This window comes from Erinaceus europaeus, chromosome 4 (genome assembly GCF_950295315.1).
Source record: "Erinaceus europaeus chromosome 4, mEriEur2.1, whole genome shotgun sequence".
NCBI classification, from domain to species: domain Eukaryota; kingdom Metazoa; phylum Chordata; class Mammalia; order Eulipotyphla; family Erinaceidae; genus Erinaceus; species Erinaceus europaeus.
The window spans coordinates 15,591,020-15,613,524 of record NC_080165.1 but is presented as its reverse complement, the minus strand read 5'-3'; the positions used below and the strand labels follow the sequence as shown (position 1 = coordinate 15,613,524).

The window sequence follows — 22,505 nt, the reverse complement described above, 5'->3', positions numbered from 1 at the left end:
TGCTCTGCCAACCCCAGGGTGCACAGCTCCCGCCGAGACCCCCGAGGGTGTGCCCTAGGACCATTCTGGATGCCGGAACCCCTGAAGACCATGACCACGTGACTCTGCTCCCCTACCTGGCTCAGGTGTCCCATACCAACTGGCCCAGGGGGTAAAGAGGAAGCCATCTCCCTCACCCCAGATTCAGGCCTCAGTCATACCAATGGGACTCCATTCACTCCTTGATCAGTAAGACTAGAATATTTTGCTGAACCAGTTCTCTGTCTACCCCCCCACCTTCTACTCCCAACCCAGGAGGTCTCTGCACTGTCCATGGTGTGCTGAACATGTCACTGGTGGCACAACTGAACCCTTGCTTGGCATAGCTGGAGCCTCTGCATAAGGGCATCTGTCTACCTGCTTCTCAAACCCTCCAAGAAGCGCTGGCTCTCTTGGGACCAATGTGGCCCACTGTCTTGGGACTGAGAGAGGAGGACCAGGTGTGAGACACCCTGAGTGACCTCAACAAAGGTTTCCCCACAAAGCCAACACCGAGTGGGTACCAGCCGGACAGTGAGCATGAGTGATTCCTTATTGCACAGCCACCTACCATGCACGAGTGGCTGTGGCCTCTAAGCCGCCCCCCACCACGCTTCTGTGCCCTCCCTCTTGCCCTGCCCAGCGCAAGGATGGCAGTGCCTTTTCCACGTGGCAGGAAAGCAGACACCACTCTATCAAACCCCCAGTACTTCCCTTGCTGACCCCTTGCCCTGACACACGCATGCATATACACAGATGTGCCACCCCCACCGCCGTTCCTACAGTAAACAGAAGAGCTTCTGGCCACCACATCTCATATTCATCTATTATTTTAATGTTTTATTTATTTATTGGATGGATAGAGACAGAGAGAAATCAAGGGGGGGGTTGAGAGAGATCTGCAGCCTGCTTCACTGCTAGGAAGCTCCCTCCATAGACTGGGATCTGGGGCTTGAACCTCGGTCTTTGTACACTTAAACATGTGTACTCTACCAGGTGCACCACCATCCGGCCCCATCAAACTCATCTATTAGCACCTGTCGGGGCTAGAACTCCAGCTTCAGAACATCTTATGCCCCAAGGTCCTACTTTTTAAGTCCCTTTATCCTGCTGGGCTGGGCTGAGCCCTCACACTGCTGGTCTCTCCGTATTTCATACCTGGGCCCCACCCCACTGTCAGAACACAGACCCTCAAAGGGGTGGCAGGCATGGCTGTTACACCTCACCTGCCCCTTCAGACCGGCCTGCGCTGGTCGTGACAGCATCTCGTTCAGCAGAGGCAGGCAGATGTGCCAAGGCAGGCTGGCACTGGCAGGGTTCTGGGTGCCCACTGAGTCCCAGTCTTGCACAACTTTCCTCTGGCAGCAGCACCTCAGAGAAAAGGGGCTCCCAGGACTTTGCCCTCTGGTGCTATGCAACCCATTGCCCTTAGGTCGAGGGAGGGGAACAGACAGTTTAACTCCAGAGCATCAATGAGGGGTGGGGGGGGGGGAGTTCCCTAGGAGGAGGGCGGCCTGAATACTTCTCTCTGGGGCAGCACCTTCAGGGGCTCTGGACCCCACCGAGGTCAGGCCAAATGCCCTTCCTCCATGCCAGGGTTTTTCTGCACTGGACAGGACAACTGCCGAGTGTAGGTGTGTGGGCCGTGGAGAGTTGATGAGGGTCCTACCTATGACCGGGTGACCTGGAGAGAGAGGGAGAGCAGGGTGGATGCTGCTAAGCTGTTGTCACTCACCCCACGCTTTGAACTGGGGTCATGCCTGTGGCCTTGAAAAGGTGGCTTGTGAACATCAGTGGCCACCCTGGGGGAAGCTGTGACAATGAGTATCAGACATCGTAAACCTTGCAAGCACGTGCTAACAGTGACATGTGGGGCTTCTGGCAGACGTGTATTTCCAGAAACCCAAGCTGGTGGTAAACCCTCAAGTCTGCGAGCAGGAAGGCTAGAGCTTAGGGTCGTACAAGCAGAGAGTGCAGAACCCAGGAAGCCCCTCCTCCTGGAAGCCGTCTCTCTCCACTTCCAGTCTCTCTCCACTTCCAACGCCAGGGGGACAGCTGGTAGGGAACACCTTCCTGTTTCCCCGCCTCCACCAGGACTTCCTGCAGCACCCTGGCCCGGGTTCCTGAAAGGAGACGAAAGGAAATGGGGCACAGGCTGGCAGCCTGGCAGCTGTCTGAGAAGAGGTGTTTCTCTGAGAGCACTGAAGCATCAGAAGCTGCTGCAGGACCTGGCAAGCCAGCTCACCAAGGTCCTGGCCAGAGAGGTGTCAGACCCAGCCTCTCCTAACTCCTGGGCATGGCTGTGGGCCAGTAAGGCACTGTTTACAAAACAGGCCACAGGTCTCACCTAGGGGCCTCCACACAGGTGTCGTCCTGAGGAGAGGAGTGCTCTAAGAGGGCCCAGCACTGGCCACCATTTGCAGAGAACCAGAAGCTAGGAAGAACCCGGGTGTTCCCCACACAGAGCCAGCCTTCAGGAAAGGGGTGGGCGTCAGAATCAGGGTGCTCCCTGGGGCCAAAAGAATCTCAGGAAGGGCAGCCTATATATCTCTGTGCACCCAGACTGTGTGTAGAGGGGCTTCTCCCACCACCCCCGGGACCCACCGTAGGTAGGGGGCCAGCTGCCACCAGTGGAAGGCTCTGTCCACCCCCTGGGAGCCATAGCTAACTGCAGCAGGGCCATTCTGAGGCTTCCGGGCTGGCCCCTTGCTCCCCAGTGACAAGCCCACAGCAGAGCAGAAAAGACCTCAGGAAGTGAGGAGTCTGCCTGGGAAGTCCCCCCACCCCTACTTCAGGGCCAAGCCTTGTTCCTTCCTCCAGCTTCTAGAGCCCTCCTGTCCAACGTGGCTAGACCCATGGCCATCACCCACCCATAGTGTCAGAGAAATAGTGAAGGCTCCCTCAACCCAGGGCAAACCCAGCACCCAAGGGAGCCCTGGCAGCCTGGAAACACCCATGGGTCTAAGTCACCATGGGTGCCTCCTTCCCAGCAAGTCTGGCCTTCAGCGTGGCCCAGCTGGTGCCCAGGTCCACGGGACTCTGGCAAGCAGGAGGCCAGGGACACTGAGGGCCCAGCCTGGGCCAGCCCATAGGGCACCCACACAGGCTTTCCATGTTCGCAGTGAGTAGGTGGAGCCCACATTCCCAGTTTGGGTTATGGCTGCCAGAAAGGTGAGTACCGGGGCATGGTCAGGCAGCAGAGGTGCTCAAAAGCCAAAAGCAAGAGAGCATGGCCAAGAAGCAAAAGCCTCATGGTCCTCTGGTGTCTGACTGCAGTGTGACAAGCTCAGTCCTGCACAGGTCGGCTCACAGCAGAGACCAGCTGTGTCCTGGGCTGCGAAGTGCAGCCCCACGCTGGCGGGCAAGGTGGGCACAGGGCATAGTCTGCCACCCTGTAGGGGTCAGGAGAGAAGGGTGAAGAGGGTGGCAAGTTGGAAGGAGAAGGTGGGGACAGCTAGAGCCGATAAGTGCATGGGGAAGGCCACTCAGGTCCTCTGGGTCAGGGCGGAGACGCAAGGTGGGGGGGTGCTAGAACAATCCACCACACCCGGGTTAATTTATCAGCTGCGCTCTGCCTGGGACCTCTCCTTTAATCCTCACACACCTGCCTTCAGGGTGTGGCACCTGGCTCCTGCTCTGCTCTGGCGCCTACTAAGAGCTTACTCAGAGTCCCCACTCTCACAGACAACTAATTTTTGACAAGGGGACATAAAACCTCAAGTGGAGAAAGGAAGTCTTTTCAACATATGGTGCTGGTGGATGTGGGCTGAAATGTACAGAAGAACGAAACAGAACCACCATATATCCACATGCACAAAAGTCAACTCTCAATGGATCAAAGACATAGACATTAGACCAGAAACCATAAAAAATGTAAAATAAAACGGGCTGGGCGGTAGCGCACTGGGTTAAGCACACATAGTGCGAAGCCTAAGGGCTCACACAAGGATCTTGGCCTCCGGCTCCTCACCTGCAGGCTGGACGCTTCACAAGTAGTGAAGCAGATCTGTAGGTGTTTTTTCTCTCCCTCTATCTCCCCCCACCCCAACTTCTCTCTGTCCTATCCTACTAAAAAAAAATGGCCTCCGGAAGTCGGGTGGTAGTGCTGCAGGTTAAGCACAGATGGTGCAAAGTGCAAGGACTGGCGTAAGGATCTCGGTTTGAGCCCCCAGCTCCCCACCTGCAGGGAAGTCACTTCACAAGCGGTGAAGCAGATCTGCAGGTATCTATCTTTCTCTCCCCCTCTCTGTCTTCCCCTCCTCTCTCCAATTCTCTCTGTCCTATCCAACAACAACAACATCAATAACAATAATAACTACAACAATAAAACAACAAGGGAAATAAAAGGGAAATAAATAAATACATATAAAAATTTAAATAAATAAATAAAAGAAGAAAAAATGACAGGACACTCTACTGGATTTGCTTTGGAGATGCCTTGGAAGAATCAAGTACAACAGCAAGGAAAATAAAAGTAAAAATCAACCAATGGGATTATATCAAGTTGAAAAGCTTCTGCACAGTGAAAAGAAACCACCACCAAAGCAGGAAGATGCTGTGTTCTCTTGCAGAATGTGAGAAGATCTTTACATGCCGTGCACCAGATAAAGGGCTAATAACTAAAATATTTAAAGGGCTTGCTAAACTCAGCAACAAAGAAGTAAGCAACCCCATTAAAAAAAAAAGGGACTAGGACATAGAATCCTCATACACACACACACACACACGATGCCCAGGTAGCCAACAGACATGAATAAATGCTCAAAGTCACTCACTGATTACTAGAGAAATGCAAATAAAGACAATGTTAAGATATCACTTTACACCTGTGAGACATGCCCTGTTGGGTTGTTGGGAAAAAAAACATGATGAATTTTTGCACAGGAAAACAGAAAAAGAGGGCCTGGCAGTAGCACACCAGGTTAAGTGCACATAGTGTGAAGTGCAAGGACCCACATAAGAATCCTGGTTCGAGCCCTCCACTTTCCACCTGCCAAGGGCATCACTTCACAATTAGTGAAGCAGGTCTGTGAATGTCTGTCTTTCTCTCCCTCTCTTTATCTTCCCCTCTTCTCTCAATTGCTCTCTTTCCTGTCCAATAAAATGGGGGAAAATGGCCTCTGGGTTCAGTGGGCTTGTAGTGTGGGCAGAGCCTGAATGACAACCCTGAAGGCAAAAGAGAAAATGAAAAATGGAAAAAAAAAAAAATGTGTCATGGCTTTTCCAACAACCCAATACATTCGAAAGAAAAGAAACAACAAGTGTTGGTGAAGCCATAGGGGAAAGGAGCCTCTCCACACTGCTGGTGGGAAATGTGAATTGGTTGAAGCCCTGTGGGAAAGTCTGGAGGTTCCTGAGAACACTGGAAATGGAGCTACCCTACGATCCAGCAATCCCCCTCTCCTAGGGAAATACCCACAGAATGCAGCACCATCTGTTCAAAGAGACTCATGTACACCTGTGTTCACAGCAGCATAATCTGGAATAACTCAAACTTTAAAACAACCCAGATGCCCAACAACAAAGTTGTTAAGAAACTTACCATGTGATACATATACACAATTAAAGACTACTTGGCCATTTAAAAAAAAATAAAATATTTGCCTCATCTTGAACAGGAGTTGAGGAAGTCATGCTGAGTGAGATAAATCAAATGGAGAGGGGCAAATGCTGGGTGATCTCATTCATAGGTGGAAACAAAGAAGCAAATAAATAAACACAAGAGGAAACTTGAACTGGGTATGGTATGTAGTAGCAAGACAGAGAACTCTAGTTGGTGGAGCAGGAGGACAGTATCCAGTGCATTGATGGTGGAGAAAGAGGTGGGTGGGTGGCTGGAATGGTGTACAGACACCTACCAGGGAGGTGAGAGGCTGTACTCATGTGTGAACTGTCCTGTAAACCACCATTTCCCTCAATAAAATGTGCAAAAAGTATGCAAAAGATTTTCATGCCTGAAACTGAGAACTAAGGTCCCAGGTTCAATCCCCAGCATCACCCTAAGCCAGAGTTGAGCAGTGCTCTGACCTCTCTTAGTCTCCCCTACCCCACCTCAGTAAAAATAAACAAATAAAATATATTTGAAATGTATTTTAAATGAGTTACTTATTTTAATGCAGGGAGGAAGGCCCTAGTGCAGGAGGGAGAAGCTTCAGGAGCAGTGGAGTAGATCTGCAGGTGTCTCTGTTTCTCTCTTCCTATTTCTGCCTCTCACCCTCTATCAGAAAGAAAGAAAAAAAGGAAAATAAATAAATAAATAAAGGCTCCTGGAACTCTGGAGTCATCGTGCAGGCAAAGAACCCCAGAGATAAATTTACTGAGGAAAAGAAGAAGAAAGAAATTTACTCATTACTAGCTATTACCATGGCTCCCTCCCCTTCTTAAAAAGGGGAAGAACTGAGGTTCAGAGAGGGAGGTGAAAGACAAAGTTTCAGGGTCTCACTGCTCCAGCCTGCCCACGGGCTATCCCAGAGCCACCTGGAGACCAGAGGACCAAGCCCTCAACGACAGGGCACAGCCAGCAGCAGGCCACTGCTTCACCCCTGACTTCGGCAAACTCAGGCCTCATTTCCAGTGTAAGTCACAGTCAGGAGACTGTGATTACCTCCAAAATTAACAACAGGACCACCGCAGGCTCCAGCGGCTCCACTTCTGGGTACAGATCCCACACAACCAAAGTAGGAACTCGAGCAAATACTTGTGCACACACGTCTGCAGCTGCATGAATCATAACTCCCAAAAATGAGGAAGCAACCCAGGTGACATCAACATAAGACCAAATAAGCAAAGATGACGATGTATACAATGGACTAGTGTCCGGCCCTGAAAACGGAAGTCAGACGCCTGCTGCAGCTTGGAGGAGCACTGAAGACATACTCCTACAGGAAAGTCGGCCGCAAAGGGACAAAAAGGGACTGTGAAGGTCACTTAGGAGGATCCCTAGAGGAGTCAGCAAAAAAAAATAAATAGTGGGGGCCAGGCCGGGATGGGGAGGGCAGGCAGTGTTTCATGGGGACCGGGTTTCAGACCTCTTTCATGGGAACATTCCAGAGGCAGACAGGGAAGAAGGGGAATGGATCTAAGCAAAGCAGTGTGTTCAGCGCCACAGAAGCACGTACTTAAAAACTGTCACAATACTCAGTTCTATATGTATTTTATCACATATTTATATAGAGATAGCAGGGCTAGATGGCATAATGGTTATGCAGAAAGAGACTCAAATGTCTGAGGCTCCAAAGTCCAAGGTTCAATTCCGTGAACTACCATAAGCCACAGCTGAGCTGGAAAAAAAAAAACTTAAGAAATGAGACAGAAAGAACATACATGACACTAAAATAATCTATAACTTAATGTGATTCCACTAAAAATATTACAAAAATACTTCAAAGACAGCAAGACAAACTAAGTTTAACAAATATTCCTCTTAAATGAGAGAGAGTTTCATGTGTGTGAGAGAAGCCACGGCAGTGGTCTGGTACCTGCAGTTCCAGGGATGGCAATGGGCGCCTGAGACATGCACGGTGGCAAGCAGGCAGGTCCCAGGAGAATCTAACTAACCTTGGCAGAGCAAAAGCCTCCACGACTGTCAAAGACACAAGATAAACTGGGAAGGGACACTGATGGCACATGATATGGAGGATCAATTTGTGAAGCAGAGACAAACAGTTCCGTGTAAAGTAAAGTAAAGTAAAGTAAAGTAAAGTAAAGTAAAGTAAAGTAAAGTAAAGTAAAGTAAAGTAAAAGTAAAGTAAAGTAAAGACAGTCCAGAGCAAAGGACACAAACAGCTCTCAACCATCTGAAAAGACCATTAACCTTCACACACAGAGAAACGCAAACAGCAGCTCCTCTGAGAAACCACTGTCCTTCTAAGGCCCGCTGGCCCAGCATGTGGGCATAGGGGTCTGGAAGTAGGGTCTCCCTGGTAGGGGAGGGAGTGTGGAAGGCAGTTTCACAATATCCAGCAAAGCCACAAGGTTTTGTTTCTGGGAATCTCCACTACTCACTCAGGCAAAATGACGCAGAAGCTTTCATCATCCCAGCCTTGGTTTTGGTGAGGAGCCTGCCCTGCTGGGGGAGAGAGCTGCCGGCTGCCACACAAGGACCCCCCCCACCCCGAGTCCTGCCATCCAGACCTGTGCCACCAGCCAGAGGCATGGTCCTCAGCACCAAGCTGCCGGAATATCCTGGGAAGAGAGGGAGGAAGAGAGGGAGGGGTGAGTAGGGGGAAGAAGAGATGGGAGAGGAGGTGAGGGAGGGGGGAAGGTGACCTCAGGTTCGGGGAACCAAGCTAAGCTTGTACCCCTCTTCAATACTGCATCCTGCATGTGTAGACTGCCCCATAGTAAATTAAGGTTTAAAATTAAATGTTTATACATAAAGACATAGAAGAAAACTGAAAGCAATGAAGTTAAAAAAAAAAAAGGGGGCGTCAGGTGGTAGCACAGTGGGTTAAGCGCACGTGGTAAAAGAGAACAAGGACCGGCATAAGGATCCCGGTTCGAGCCCCCGGCTCCCCACCTGCGGGGGATCAGGGGTTGCTTAACAGGTAGTGAAGCAGGTCTAGGGTGTCTATCTTTCTCCTTCTCTGTCTTCCCCTCCTCTCTCCATTTCTCTGTCCTATCCAACAACAACGACATCAATAATAATAATCACCAAAGCACAAGAACCAGCATAAGGATCCCGGTTCGAACCCCAGCTCCCCACCTGCAGGGGAGTCGCTTCACAGGTGGTGAAGCAGGTCTGCAGGTGTCTATCTTTCTCTCCCCCTCTCTGTCTTCCCCTCCTCTCTCCATTTCTCTCTGTCCTATCCAACAACGACGACAACAACAATAATAACTACAACAATAAAACAACAAGGGCAACAAAAGGGAATAAATAAATAAAATATTTTTTTAAAATAATAATAATAATAATAATCACAACAATGATAAAGTAACAAGAGCAATAACAAAAAAGGGGGGGAAATGGCCTCCAGGAGTAGTGGATTTGTAGTGCAGGCACCGAACCCCAGCAATAACCCTGGTGGGAAAGAAAAAAAAAAACCTATCCTTAATCCTTATTTTGCTCCCAGGGAATCTCTCCAGACACAAACTCAGTGGTACCGTCCCGAGTATGGTCCAGGAACCCTTGGGGGTCCCCCAGATACCATCAGGGCCCCCGAGAGATGGTGCAGCAACACTCCTGACGTCCTCTGCTTTCTGACACTGGCTGCCGAGCCCCCTGCCTCAAGGACAGGACAGGACAGGACCCAGCTGCCTGTCACTAAACCACTTGGTGAGGCTGCCGGCACAGCGCTTCGTTTTCTTTAGTAAACGGCATTTTTTGCTGTGTTTTGTTTTGGGCCAGACCTGCACTCTCCACATCACAGAAGCCCATCGTCTCTTGGGGTTCCGGTGAGAGGAATCCTGGAAAGTGCCTATCTCCTCCTCCATGCAGTCCCCTGGCAGCTGCATCATAACCAAAACAGCTGCAGCCCCGCTCCTGTGGCACTGCCCCCAGTGTTCTCAGCTAAGCACACATCTGGGACCCTCTGGATCAACAGCCCTGCAGCCTGTAGGTCCTTCTGAGCCTTTCAGGGGCTTTCTCCTCCAGGAAGCCCTTCCTGGAGGCGTATCTACTGGAATCCTTCCCGTGGTGGGAGCCACCCACGGGGGAAACATTGCTGCCTGGCACCACGGCCTTCTCCGCCCTGCTGCCACCTGGTATGCATGCCAGATGTGGCTCTGTGCTGCTCTGCTGGGAAAGGTCTGCCTGAGAATGGAGCAGAGGGGAGAAAGGGCCAGAAGGAAAGTCCTAGCAGGTGGGCCTCACCTCCTCTCGGGGACCTGAGCTACAAGCACCCTCTCTGCTTGAGCAAGCCCGTGGCCAGGCCTTCCTCTCCAAGTGGGACAGATAAGGCAGTTCTGTCTACCGGGAGTGAGGGGGTTTGGGGGTGGAGGCTGGACAGTGCTTGCCACCCTTTGCTAAGAAACCCAGAGGATGGCAGTGCCCGGGGACCCCTGCAGGGGTGGGTAATAAAGTGGGTTAAGCGCACGTGGCACAAAGTGCAAGGACCAGCTAAGGATCCCGGTTCGAGCCCCTGGCTCCCCACTTGCAGGGAGTCGTTCCACAGCGGTGAAGCAGTTCTGCAGGTGTCTGTCTGTCTTCCCCTCCTCTCTCCATTTCTCTCTGTCCTATCCAACAATGACAACATCAATAACAACAATAACTACAGCTACAACAACAATAAAATAACAAGGTGAAAAAAGGAAAATAAATAAATATAATTTTTTTTTAAATAAACTGCATGCACTGTCAGAGGCAGGCCAGCACAGCCATTGCCAGGCCTAAGTGCAATCCATGCACAAGACAGATTCGTGGAGGACAAAGACACTCTGACAAATCGCTGTGTTCACAGCAAGCTTTCCTGGCACTTTTCAGCAAGATTAGTTTTACAACCTACAGGGAGACCTAGCTACACAGCTGGCGGCGAGACGCCCCTGAGATTCTGGTAGATTTCTCCCAGGGAAGCCCCGCATGGGGAGCTTCAGACAGTCACTCTCCCGCAAGAGTAATTAAAGCACAAGACACACATTTGTTTCTGCTGGAGCAATAGGTCTGTGAGTCCATGGGCCCGAGTGGCTGCCTTGCTTTATGGGGCTCATTTGTGGAAAACGTTTTCATCTCCGTTTCCCACAGAGAACTGGGCTGACTTGTTAAGCACAGGCCACAGAACTCAGTGATTCCAGTTACTATAAAATAATAATAATAATAATATCCATGTCAGGGCAGGATTATGCCCTGACTCGAAGCTCGTGATAGCTGTAGCTCAAAGCTCGCGTTTTGCTAGCTCTGGCCCATGTCGTGCACATGGCACCTTTGCACCTGGTGCTGACTGATGTGACGTGAACCTCTTCACCTGGTATTGCCTGATGGACTGTTGACCCACTGCACCTGATGCTGTTTAATGTGATGTTTGCATCTAGTGCCGACTGATGTAATGGATAAAGGCTGTTTGAAAGGCAACAAAAGGGGGATGCCGGGGCTGGGCAGTAACGCAGAGAGTTAAGCGCAAGGACCTGAGTAAGAACCCCAGTTCGAGCCCCCAGCTCCCCACCTGCAGGGGGGTGACTTCACAAGCAGTGAAGCAGGTCTGCAGGTGTCTATCTTTCTCTCCCCCTCTCTGTCTTCCCTTCCTCTCTCGATTTCTCTCTGTCCTATCCAGAAATAATAACAAGGGCAACAAAATTGGGGAAAAGAGCCTCCAGGAGCAGTGAATTTGTAGTGTAGGCACCAAGCCCCAGCGATAATCCTAGAGGCAAAAAAAAAAGGGGGGTGGGGACACTAGCAAGCAGTAGTGAAGCTGGCATTCCAGCAGTCTCTCTCTTTCAAACTGGGCCCTTGTCAGCTCCATTTTGCGTGCTGGGGACCTCACCGCTCTTGGACCATTTCCCTTCAGCCCTCCGAGGCTGTCCTTGGCCTTGACAATCCAAAAACAGGACTCTGAGGGCTTGAGTGAAAGAGCTCACTAAGTAGAGTGTGTCCCAGGCCATGCATTTGTGCCAGACTTGAGCCCCAGCACCTTATGGGAATGTCATGGCAATGGGAGAAGCTCTCTCTATTTGAATGATAAAGTGATCTAGGAGAGGGGAAGGTCCCAACTCTGAAAAGATAAAATCATTTGCAAAACAACACTGAATACAGTGGCTTGAGGTTTGAAAACCCGACAGCCACTTCCCTGCATAGTAAGTACTACCACAGGCCTGCCTCCCATGCCCCAGGCAGTTCAACAGCAGAGTAGGGAGTCCCACTACCCCACTTGTTGATACAGGTCCCAGGAAGTTGAATTCCAGTGATCAAGGAGGGATTCTTAAAGTCTCAAGCTCTGACCCCATGCTGCAGAGACAGACAATTCCCAGGGAGCCCCTCCTTTCCACAGCCTGCCTTCGGAGGGGCTAAGAGCAAGTGCTACGCTGCCTGCCCCCCCACCCCACCCCACCCCCGCGCCTGGCTGCGGGTTCCACTCTTTCTGGCACACAGGCCCCTGCTCTGAATTGGCCATAGCAGCGCTGAAGGGCACGGGCCCAGCTGCCTCCGACAGCACAGACTGCCGGGCCTGCCTTTCAGCAGTGGCTCCTGATTCCAGAATGATGATCTGCTCCTGCCCTCCCCCAACCACCTCTCTGAACACAGGGTCTCCCCAGCCCTACAACTGAGGGATGTGACCTTCTGAACTGGCTTCTGCCACTGGACAGTCCCTGTGGCTCAACTCACCAGCACCTAATGCCACAGACTCCCAACAGCTACAACCACACAAGTCACTCACAGCCATCAGACCAATGACAATTTCATCCTTCAAGAAGCCAAGGGAGGCACCTCTATCAGGACCCACCGAAAACAACTATCAGGATCCTCCCGTGGACTGTGGGGCTTATCTTTGGGGAGGTGATGGAGGGGATACGGAACTTTGGTGGTGGGTGTGGTTGGAACTATAAATGTAATCTTATAATCTTGTAACAAACTAGTAATAACAAATAAAAAATATATAAAATAAATAAATAAGGGAGTCAGGTGGTAGCACAGCAACTTAAAGGCACGTGGCACAAAGTACAAGGACCGGCGTAAGGATCCTGGTTTGAACTCCCAGCTCCCCACCTGCAGGGAAGTCGCTTCACAAGCGGTGAAGCAGGTCTGCAGGTGTCTGTCTGTCTTTCTCTCTCCCTGTCTTCCCCTCCTCTCTCCATTTCTCTCTGTCCTATCCAACAACGACGACATCAACAACAATAAAACAAAAATAACAACAACAATAAAAAAAAACAAGGGCAACAAAAAGGAAAATAAATATTAAAAAAATAAAATAAATAAAATAAATAAGTAGAATCCTCCCCTGGGGCAGGGTGGTGGCACACTCAGTTGAGCACACATATCACAATGTGCAAGGGCCCAAAGTTCAAGCCCCTAGTCCCCACCTGCAGAGGGGAAGCTTCCTGAGTAGGAAAGTGGTAAAGCCGTGCCACAGGTGTGTCTCTTTCTCTTCCCTCTCAGTTTCTGTCAAAAAAAAAAAAAATGAAGAAAGAAAAAATGAATAATGGCAACCAGGAACAGTGGATTCATACTGTAGGCACTGAGCCCCAGCAAGAATCCTGGAGGCAATTAAAGGAAAAATCCTCCCCTAGTGAAGACCAAGGGACAAGGTCCCCTCCAACCACAGCATGTCTCCTGCTCCACTCCCAGAGCAAGAGACCCAAACGTCTTGCTACAACAGGGACATCCAAGTCAACCAAACAAAGGCTGCCACTTGCTAAACTCTGAGCAGGCTGAAACATGCATCTCGTGGGAAGAGCCATGGCTCCCTGAACCCCAAAGGCAGACAGGACCAAGAGACAACAGACAGACACCTGCATTTCACAGACACCACCTCCCCCCCAATACGAGTCTGCAGATGAAGCCGTGCTTGTTTAACTCCCAATTAGAACTGGGTCAGAAGGTGCCCCGAGACTGACAGCAGTTCACTAGATCCACTGGAGACCCCAACTCACCACATCATTTCATTCCCATAGGCCACAGGGAGCTTCACATCACTGTGTTTGGGGAAGCCAAGCACTAAGCGCACACAGTCCTCTCACACTGCCCTTCGGGGTGGAGGCCTCTACCAGGAGCAGCAGCTGCCCAGGGGCTCAGCACAGGGCAGCTCTGTTAGCTCTGTCCAGCCTCGGAGGACATCTCCATGCTGTGTCCAGTGCAGAGATCTGCTTCCTCTCCAGGGCCAAGGGGGCCAGAAGGCTGGCTGTGGATTCTCAGGAAGGGCAGGACTCCTGGGGAGCAGGAGTGGGAAGCTGGCTGAACCAGACTGACAGGCTGGTGAGGCTGGAAGGGAGGTTCCAACCTCCCGGGGGCCAGCGGCTGCCTCACTCATGCAGCCCTCAGAGTAGGAAGGGTTCTACGCTGGCAAGTGAGATCTGGAGGACCCTTGGGGCCTGACCTCCCAATTCCAAAGTGAAACAAAGGTCTACCAACTGACCCCCATCCCAGAGCAAGGCAGGCTGTCAGAAGCCCAGTGAACAGCAGCCCCCTACCCATGGATGCCCTCTGAGGCGCAGGCCTCCACCTACTTGTCACTACATGGGCTGCGGTACATGGCTGGTGGCTCTGCAGGATGTGGTCACCTGCCCACACGCATACCTGGTCTCGGGAATGTGATTGAGCCAGTGAGCCCCCGCAGCCCACGCCCTCCCCAGTCCAAGGAGACTGGCCACCTGGGCCTGACCTCCCCACACAGTGGACATGGCACAGAAAGGACACCAAGTGTCTGCAAGTGACTAGAGCCACAGTCACTCCTGTGGGCAAGCCAAGTCAGCACTTCCTGCAAAGAGAGCAGCCCTCAGGCCAGACCCCTTGCCCCAATACCCGCCTCCTCAATCCAGCGCCACCCAGGGGATCTGGGAGATAAAGAGTCCACTTTTACCTCAGGACGCCCAGGATAGCCGTGGGCACTGGCTGGGGACAAGTGTCCACCATTGCTCACTTCTGGCCATGGGATGCCACCCCCCACATGGGGAGACCTGGAGGACAGCTGGTAGGAAGAGCAGCTTCCTGGTCAATGGCAAGGATGGCTGGGACTAGAGGCGGACACAGAGCAGATGGAGTTAAGAGTCTTGGAAGCCAGAGTTGAGCGGTAGCGCAGCGGGTTAAGCACACGTGGCGCCAAGTGCAAGGGCCGGCATAAGGATCCCTGTTCAAGCCCCCAGCTCCCCACCTGCAGGGGAGTCGCTTCACAGGCGGTGAAGCAAGTCTGCAGGTGTCTATCTTTCTCTCCCCTTCTCTGTCTTCCCCTCCTCTCTCCATTTCTCTCTGTCCTATCTAACAACAACAATAATAACTACAACAATAACAAAAACAACAAGGGCAACAAAAGGGAAAATTAAAAAAAAAAAATCTCAAAAAGAAAAAAAAAAGAGTCTTGGGAGCCCAGTGGTTGACTGCACATATTACAATGCACAGAGAACTGGTCAGGTTGAAGCCTTTGGTCCCCACCTGCAAGGGGGAAGCTTCAAAAGTGGTAAAACACTGCCGCAGGTGCCACAGCAGGAAGAAGGAACCCTCCCCCAGACCTGTCTGATGGGAGCCTGCTTGACCTTCAGAATCCTTCTCTTGGGCACCCCAGTCCCTCTACCAGGCCATGTGTTGGGGCTACCTCTCACTTCTCCAGAAACACTGCCAGTCCTATGAGCTACATAAGAGGGTCCCTTGGCTGGGAAAATCCTCACTGGAGGGAGAATCACAGTCCAGGACAGACACCAAGTCCAGTTGTATGTGGCAGCCCCTCCAAAGGTTAACCCCATGAAATACCTGCCCCAATGGCCTACTTCCCCCAAATCACCTCTTGGATTGTTCCAGAAACTGGAGATGTTGTGAGGTGCTGAAGCAGGTTCTCCCACAGGTCTTGTGTTACCTTGTCTCTCTAGGTAGCTTCTGAGCCACAAATGACTTGAAAAGCTGCCTCACTTTCCCACTCCTCTTGCTCTCGCTCACCTGTTAAGGGCCATCTGCATTTGGGTGCCCACAGACTGGGTTTCTGAGCTCCCCACATTACTCCATGCTATGCCTCCCGGCCAGCAAAGATGCATCTTGTTCAGGGCCAGCCCTCCAGAGTCATCTGTATACCTTAAACTTCTGGAAGCACCTGCTCTCCCTGGGACTCTCCGCTCACAGGTTCCTTGCCACCCAGGGGGCTAGAGGTGGCCCTTTCTTCACCAAGGAGCCCCTAGTGAGTTAGCAACTTCCCTAACCCCACTTTCCTCTGACCTCTCCCTTCCACCCCCATGCCCCACATTCCTGAGCACACCTGGTCCCTCACACCTGTGTGCTTTCATACTTGACATGCTCCCTTTGGTCTCCCTCCCTACCTGGTCTTCCCAGACCACATCTACCAGTCCTGCAAGTTCAATAACAAAAATTGGAGCAGGGATAGGTTAGAACTGGGGACAGAGTACAGTAACAAAACAAGGAGGAGTTGCTGAGAACAGGACACAGAGAACCAGGCCTGAGACATTTGGGTGAAGAGGCTAGGAAAGTGCTTGGTTAGAAGACAGTGTCCTAGCCTCCAGGGTGTCTGGACTGAAGGGTGTCAATTACATGGAGAGAAACCAAAGGGAGGGGGCCAGGCGGTGGCACACCCTGTTAATAAGCACACAGAGTATTAGATGCTAGGACCCGCGCAAGGATCAGGGTTCAAGCCACCCCGCTCCTCACCTGCAGCGAGGACACTTCACAAGAGGTAAAGCAGGTCTGCAGGTTGCTATCATTCTCTCCTCCCTCTATCTATCCCTCCCCTCTCAATTTCTTTCTGTCCTATCCAATAAAATGGAAAAAAAAATGGCCACCAGGAGCAATGGATCTGTGGTGAGCCCCAGCAATAACTCTGCAATAAGGCAAAAGGGTCCTCCCTGCATGGATAAATGATGGCACCAGATCAAAGTCCAAAAATCATAAAGAGAGATTCCACTGGCAAGGCTCTCCTGCTAAAACTCTCGCCCAACCCTATCAAAACTGTTATGGGAACACAGCCATTTAAGGCAATGTGAGCCCCCCCATCAGCCCCCATCAGGAGGAACCCTGAAAAGAGAGCACTTGGGGGATTCACCAATCTGCCCTTGGTGCACAGTAGAGCAGCTAAGAGACGGGTGAAGAAGTCACTTCAAGAAGGGGAGTGGTTTACTCACTCAGTTGAGTACACACGTCACTGTGCACAAGGACCTGGGCTTGAGCCCCTGCTCCCCACCTGCAGGAGTTGGTGGGGGAGCTTCATAAACGGTGAAGCAGGCTTGCAGGTGTCTCTTTCTCTTTCCCTCTATATCTCCCCCAACCCTCAGTATCTATCTGTAAAAAGTGAAAGGGGGGAGGGGCAATGGCCACCAGAAGTGGTGCAGGCACTGTGCCCCAGCAATAAATGAGGGCACCAGACCAAAGTCCAAAAATCATAAAGAAAGATTCCACTGGCAAGGTTCCCCTGGTAAAACTCTCGCCCTGGTGGCAATTTAAAAAAAAAGAAAAAGTGATTACACGAATGAGAGCTTTCTTATCCAAGTGCAACATCTGTCTCACAGCTGCTGTCAAACTGGTGGCTCAACCTGAGGTTGGGGAGACAACCAGGCAGGCAGGGACCCACCACAGAGCCTCAGCTCAAAATCAACAGGCATGAGGGCTTCTTTTTCTTTTTGCCTCCAGGGTGATTGCTGGGCTCTGTGCCTGCACCATGAATCCACTGCTCCTGGAGGCCATTTTCCCCCTTTCGTTGCCCTTGTTGTTGTAGCCTTGTTGTGGTTATTATTGTTATTGTTGATGTCGTTCATTGTTGGATAGGACAGAGAGAAATGGAGAGAGGAGGGGAAGACAGAGAAGGGGAGAGGAAGACAGATACCTGCAAACCTGCTTCACCGCCTGTGAAGTGACTCCCTGCAGGTGGGGAGCCAGGGGCTCGAACCGGGATCCTTACGCTGGTCCTTGCTCTTTGTGCCACTTGCACTTAACCCGCTGCGCCACTGCCCAACCCCCTGCATGAGGGCTTCTTAACCACCACTAAGACATGATCCTTTATGAAGCCAATGAAGAGAAAGGCTTTACCAAGCCATCACTAGTCCACAAGGTTCTGTGCAACTTAAACAGACATGTTATTTCCAAAAGCATCTGAGAACAGGGTAGATAACCATCGATGTCCTTTGTGGTTTTGTTTAAATGATTTTTTTTAAATCTACATGATGAGAGTTCTAATTTAGGTTACACTGGTATACAAAAATAATCACTGAGTAGGGTTTCTATCTTCTAATTATACAGAATTTAGGACAAAGTATTCATGTAAGTGATTCTGAAATACTTTATAAATAGGTCACAATAGGCTCTTTTTAATGCAAAGATTTTCTGAACGGAATGTAGTGGGTTGGCCTCTAGATGCAGAATAACCAGCAGCAGCGGAGAGCCTGCCTCTCCCTTCCAGAGTGCCCAGGGACTGGCGGGAAGTCTGTTCTCTGCACAGACAGTAGCAGGCAGGGACCCGCCAGCACGGGTCTCAGGATCTGCCTAGAAGTCAAGCATCCCGTGCAGGTGTGGAAGGACAGGGCTCCACACATCCCGATTCCACTGGACGCTGAACGTGGGGAGAAGGTGCATATGCCGCTTGTGAATGACGAGTTAGCAGCTGGTTGCCAAGCTTTCTCACTGTGACTCAGTGCAAACAACGCACCTGACTATTTTTAATCACACGACCAAATAGTCAGTTGTTAAAGAAAAGAAAAAAATACATACACTTGCCCAATCCCAAAGGACAAGACAAACTGTTAACTAAGTCGGTTGGACGGTGGCTATGGAGGTGGCCCTCGTGCCCTGGACAGCCTGGAGACACACCCCACCTCTGCCACACCCAGGAAGAATGGGGAGAAGATGGGGACTCAGGACTCAGGACTCAGGCAGCAAAAGGATCTCCTGTCTCAGTCACGTGCTGGGGACATCAAATGAATGAGTGGGTCCCTCCATGCCATCGTGGAATCACAGCCCCGGGTAAAGTCCAACATCCTGCTCAAGCCACTGAGGCTCCAGTCTCCCGGCAAACCAGGGCCAACAGTGGAGGGGGGGGCACAGCTGCAGTGGGGGGGAACAGGTGCAGCCTGGGGAGCAGATGCAGCCTGGGGGACAGGTGCAGCCTGGGAGGAACAGATGCAGCAGGGGGGCAGGTGCAGCCAGGGGGGCAGGTGCAACCTGGGGGCAGGTGCAGCAGGGGGTAGGTGCAGCAGGGGGGCAGGTGCAGCAGGGGGCAGGTGCAACTGGGGGGCTGGTGCAGCAGGGGGCAGGTGCAGCAGGGGGGCAAGTGCAGCAGGGGGGCAGGTGTAGCAGGGGGGCAGGTGCAGCAGGGGGGCAGGTGCAACCGGGGAGGCAGGTGCAGCCTAGGGGCAGGTGCAGCAGGGGGGCAGGTGCAGCCTAGGGGCAGGTGCAGCAGGGGGGCAGGTGCAGCAGGGGGGCAGGTGCAGCCTAGGGGCAGGTGCAGCAGGGGGGCAGGTGCAGCAGGGGGGCAGGTGCAGCCTGGGGGCAGGTGCAGCAGGGGGGCAGATGCAGCCTGGGGGCAGGTGCAGCAGGGGCAGGTGCAGCCTGAGGGGCAGCTGCAGCAGAGGGGGCAGGTGCAGCAGGGGAGGCAGGTGCAGCGGGGGGGCAGGTGCAGCAGGGGGGCAGGTGCACCAGGGGGCAGGTGCAGCAGGGGGGTAGATGCAGGGGGGTCAGGTGCAGCAGGGGGGCAGGTACAGCGAGGGGGGGCAGATGCAGCCTGGGGTCTCAGCAAAGGGCTCTGAGAGCAATGGCCTCCTCTCACTTCTGGTCAGCGTGGGGTCCAACCAACACCCCATTGATAGAGCAAAAAAGTTATTGTTATTATTTTTTTAAATCTCTGAGTCAGAGGATTTGAGATAAAGGAGGACTTGACAGCCACACAGGCAGGAGATGAGGGGACACTGTCACCTGGTCTGCCCGCTGCCTTTTCCAGCTGTTTTTCCAAAAACCTTCTGTCATCCCTGGCCTCCTCTTTCTTTCAGCATCTGACCTTCAACTAGCAGCTGTCCAGGAATGTGGGCATCCCTGGGGTGCCACTAAGAGGGTTTGTTTACACCCCATAGCTGATGTCCCTGTCCAGCGGGAGGAGACACCAAAGGTGTTGGGGACCCTACCAGACCCTGCTGACTGACTGCCCACAGGGGATGGCCACCTCTGCTATCAGCTTGGCTGGCAGTCACCTGGCTACATGGCCCTCTCCAGACACCTCCTCTCTCAGCCAATCTTGTCCACTCGTCCCCTTGAGGTGACAGGGATGAAGTCCCAGGCCACCCTGAAGGCTCACTCGCCGGATTGCTCCATGTGGAGTTCCTGGGTCGGCCTCAACCTGCCTTTCTCGGGCCCTCCCCCAGCAAAGCTCCAGCCCTTCAGAGACACGGGGGACCAGCTGAAGGAGGGCCCTCACCCGACCCCACCCTGCTCCACACAGCCCAGGCCCACCAACTCAGCCCGCTCAGCCTCCTCAGGGCAGAGAAATGACCCTCCAGTCCAGTGCAGCCAAAGGGCAGCTCCAGGCTCCACCCCAGCAACAATAAAGAGCCAGCAAGGGCAGGTGTGCCAGTTGCCCCCTGGCCACCCTAACTGCCACCCCTTCTACTGTGGGAAGGACAGAGTCTCAGGCCAGGCAGAGCTCGAGGGATGCCAGGCCCAGCAGCTCTCATTTCGGGGTAAGTCCTTCTGTGAGTGGCAGTGTGTTACACCGTGACCCAGGCCAGATCGAGCAGGACTCAGGGGCTAAGCCTCACCCAGCACCCACCCAGGGGGGAGGGGAAGGGGGAGTTAGCCTCCAGAATGAGCTGCTTGGGGGGGGGCTCCCTCAAGGTTGGTGCCCCCTCCTCTGTAAGTGGCTCCTCCTAGAAGAGCTCATGGCCAGGAGTCAGGCGGTAGCACATCGGGTTAAGTGCAGGTGGTGCAAAGCGCAAGGATTGGCGTAAGGATGTGGTTCAAGCACCGGCTCCCCACCTGCAGGGGAGTCACTTCACAGGCGGTGAAGCAGGCATGCAGGTGTCTATCTTTCTCTCCCCCTCTCTGTCTTCCCTTCCTCTCTCCATTTCTCTCTGTCCTATCCAACAACAGCGACATCAATAACAACAACAACAATAATAACTACAACAATAAGACAACAAGGGCAACAAAAAAGAATAAATAAATAAATGTTTAAAAAAAAGAGTGGCCAGGCGGTGGCGCACCTGGTTAAGCACACACATTATAGTGCACAAGGACCCGGGTTCAAGCCCTATCCCCACCTGCAGGGGGAAAGCTTCACAAGCGGTGAAGCAGGGCTGCAGGTGTCTCTCTGTCTCTCTCCCTCTCTATCTCCCCCACTCCTCTCAATTTCTCTCTGTCTCTATCCAATAATAAATAAATAAATAAATAAATAAAAGAAAAAAGGCTCACAGTTAGTGTCACTGTCCAGGTCCCTTCCAGGGCTGCTGTGGGGGTGGCAGTTACCCACAGGTCCTCTGACTCTGGCACCCAAAACCACCCCACTTCCTCTTGGAACTGTTCTCGCCCTGCGCCCAGTCAGCCCAGCACCCGCCAGGCTGCCCAGGCTGGGACCAGGTGAGGCAGGATCCCAAACACCTCCAATGCTCCTGGGGACTCTGCCTTCCCAGGCACAGGACTGGGACTGAAACAGCTCCCACAGCACAGAAAATGAGCATGCGCCACGCCAGGTCCACCCAGTCCTGAACTGCCTCCCAGGATCACATATGGTCAGTGTGTCTGTGGGGGTCTGGAGTCAAGCCTTGGGGGTGGGGGGACTGCCTGGTGTGGATCTTAATGAGGACAGGGAGAAGGCAGTCTGAGGACAACCCCTCACTCTGGGAGTACCTGAAGATGCTCAGAAAAAACCAGGTTTTGGGCTCCCACAGGCACAGAAAGTGGCTGGTGGGGGCAGTGAGATAGTTCACTTGAGAGAGTGTCTGCCTGGCCATATAGATTCAAGTCCCCAGTCCATCACAAGAAAGAGCTATTGTGCCCCATGGGGGAGGCTTCATGCTGTGATGTCTTTCTCTCTCTGTCTCAGAAGTGTCAGCCTGGGCTAGGTGGTAGTGCACCTGATTGAGCGCACACGTTGCAATAAGTAAGGACCTGGGTTCGAGCCCTCAGTCCCCACCTACATGGGGAAAGCTTTGTGAGTGGTGAAGCAGGACTGCAAGTGTCTCTGTCTCTCACCTTCTCTATCACCCCCTCCCCTCTTGATTTCTGGCTGTTTCTATCCAATAAATAAATAAAGATTTAAAAAAAAATGTCAGCCTGAAACAGTGACATCCCAGAAAGGGCCAAAAGAAAAGAAAGCGGGTGACAGAGGCTGAGTGCCCCTTTGCTTTCTGCAAACCTGCAGACATGGAATGACTCCTGGTGCTCCACACAACCAGGGGGCCTGCCACCTCCACCCAGCAAGGTAGCACAGCCTGAGGAGGTGCTGACGCTGGGTGCTCCGTGGTCTAGGCAGCACCCTACCTGGACAGCAGAGGGGGGTTGTTGGGGCTGGTTTCCAGCAGCGCCTGAGGCTCAGTCCTAGACGCACTATGCAGACTGGTGACAGAACCCACAGAGCAGGGGGCCCTGCCTGCACGCCCCCCTCCCATCGCCATGCCCCACTCCCACCCTGCACAGCCTCCTTGACCAGGGCTTTCTACAGGGGTGAGTCAGATTTCACTTCCTTTCCACAAACAGCAGCTAAGTGACACATCTGTGGCCCCTTGGGGTGGCAGGCTGGGCACAAAGGACTAGTGTGGCCAGCAGTGCATAGCACCCCATTAAAGGCTACTTCCAGGTCCAGCTCCCTCAGGGCACCTGCTGCCATCCCTCTCCCCACCTGCACCCCCCACACACACACCTGGAGGAGCTCACCCTGACTCACTTTCCAGTGACACACCCTGGGAATCACACCCCTACACACACACACACA

General features: G+C 52.5%; 1 protein-coding gene across 4 annotated transcripts in view; it reads right to left on the bottom strand.

Moving 5' to 3' along the window:
- The window catches only part of GRAMD4 (GRAM domain containing 4), a 78,739-nt gene that overhangs the window by 44,017 nt on the left and 12,217 nt on the right, over positions 1–22,505 (bottom strand). The window contains exon 1 of one of the 4 annotated variants that reach the window (XM_060188793.1): positions 13,537–13,770. The exons of the other annotated variants lie outside the window; for them this stretch is intronic. Within the exon in view, the coding sequence (XP_060044776.1) occupies positions 13,537–13,544 (8 nt within the window). The 5' untranslated portion in view covers positions 13,545–13,770. Of the gene's footprint in view, positions 1–13,536; positions 13,771–22,505 lie in introns of those variants that run through there. 4 annotated transcript variants of the gene reach the window in all.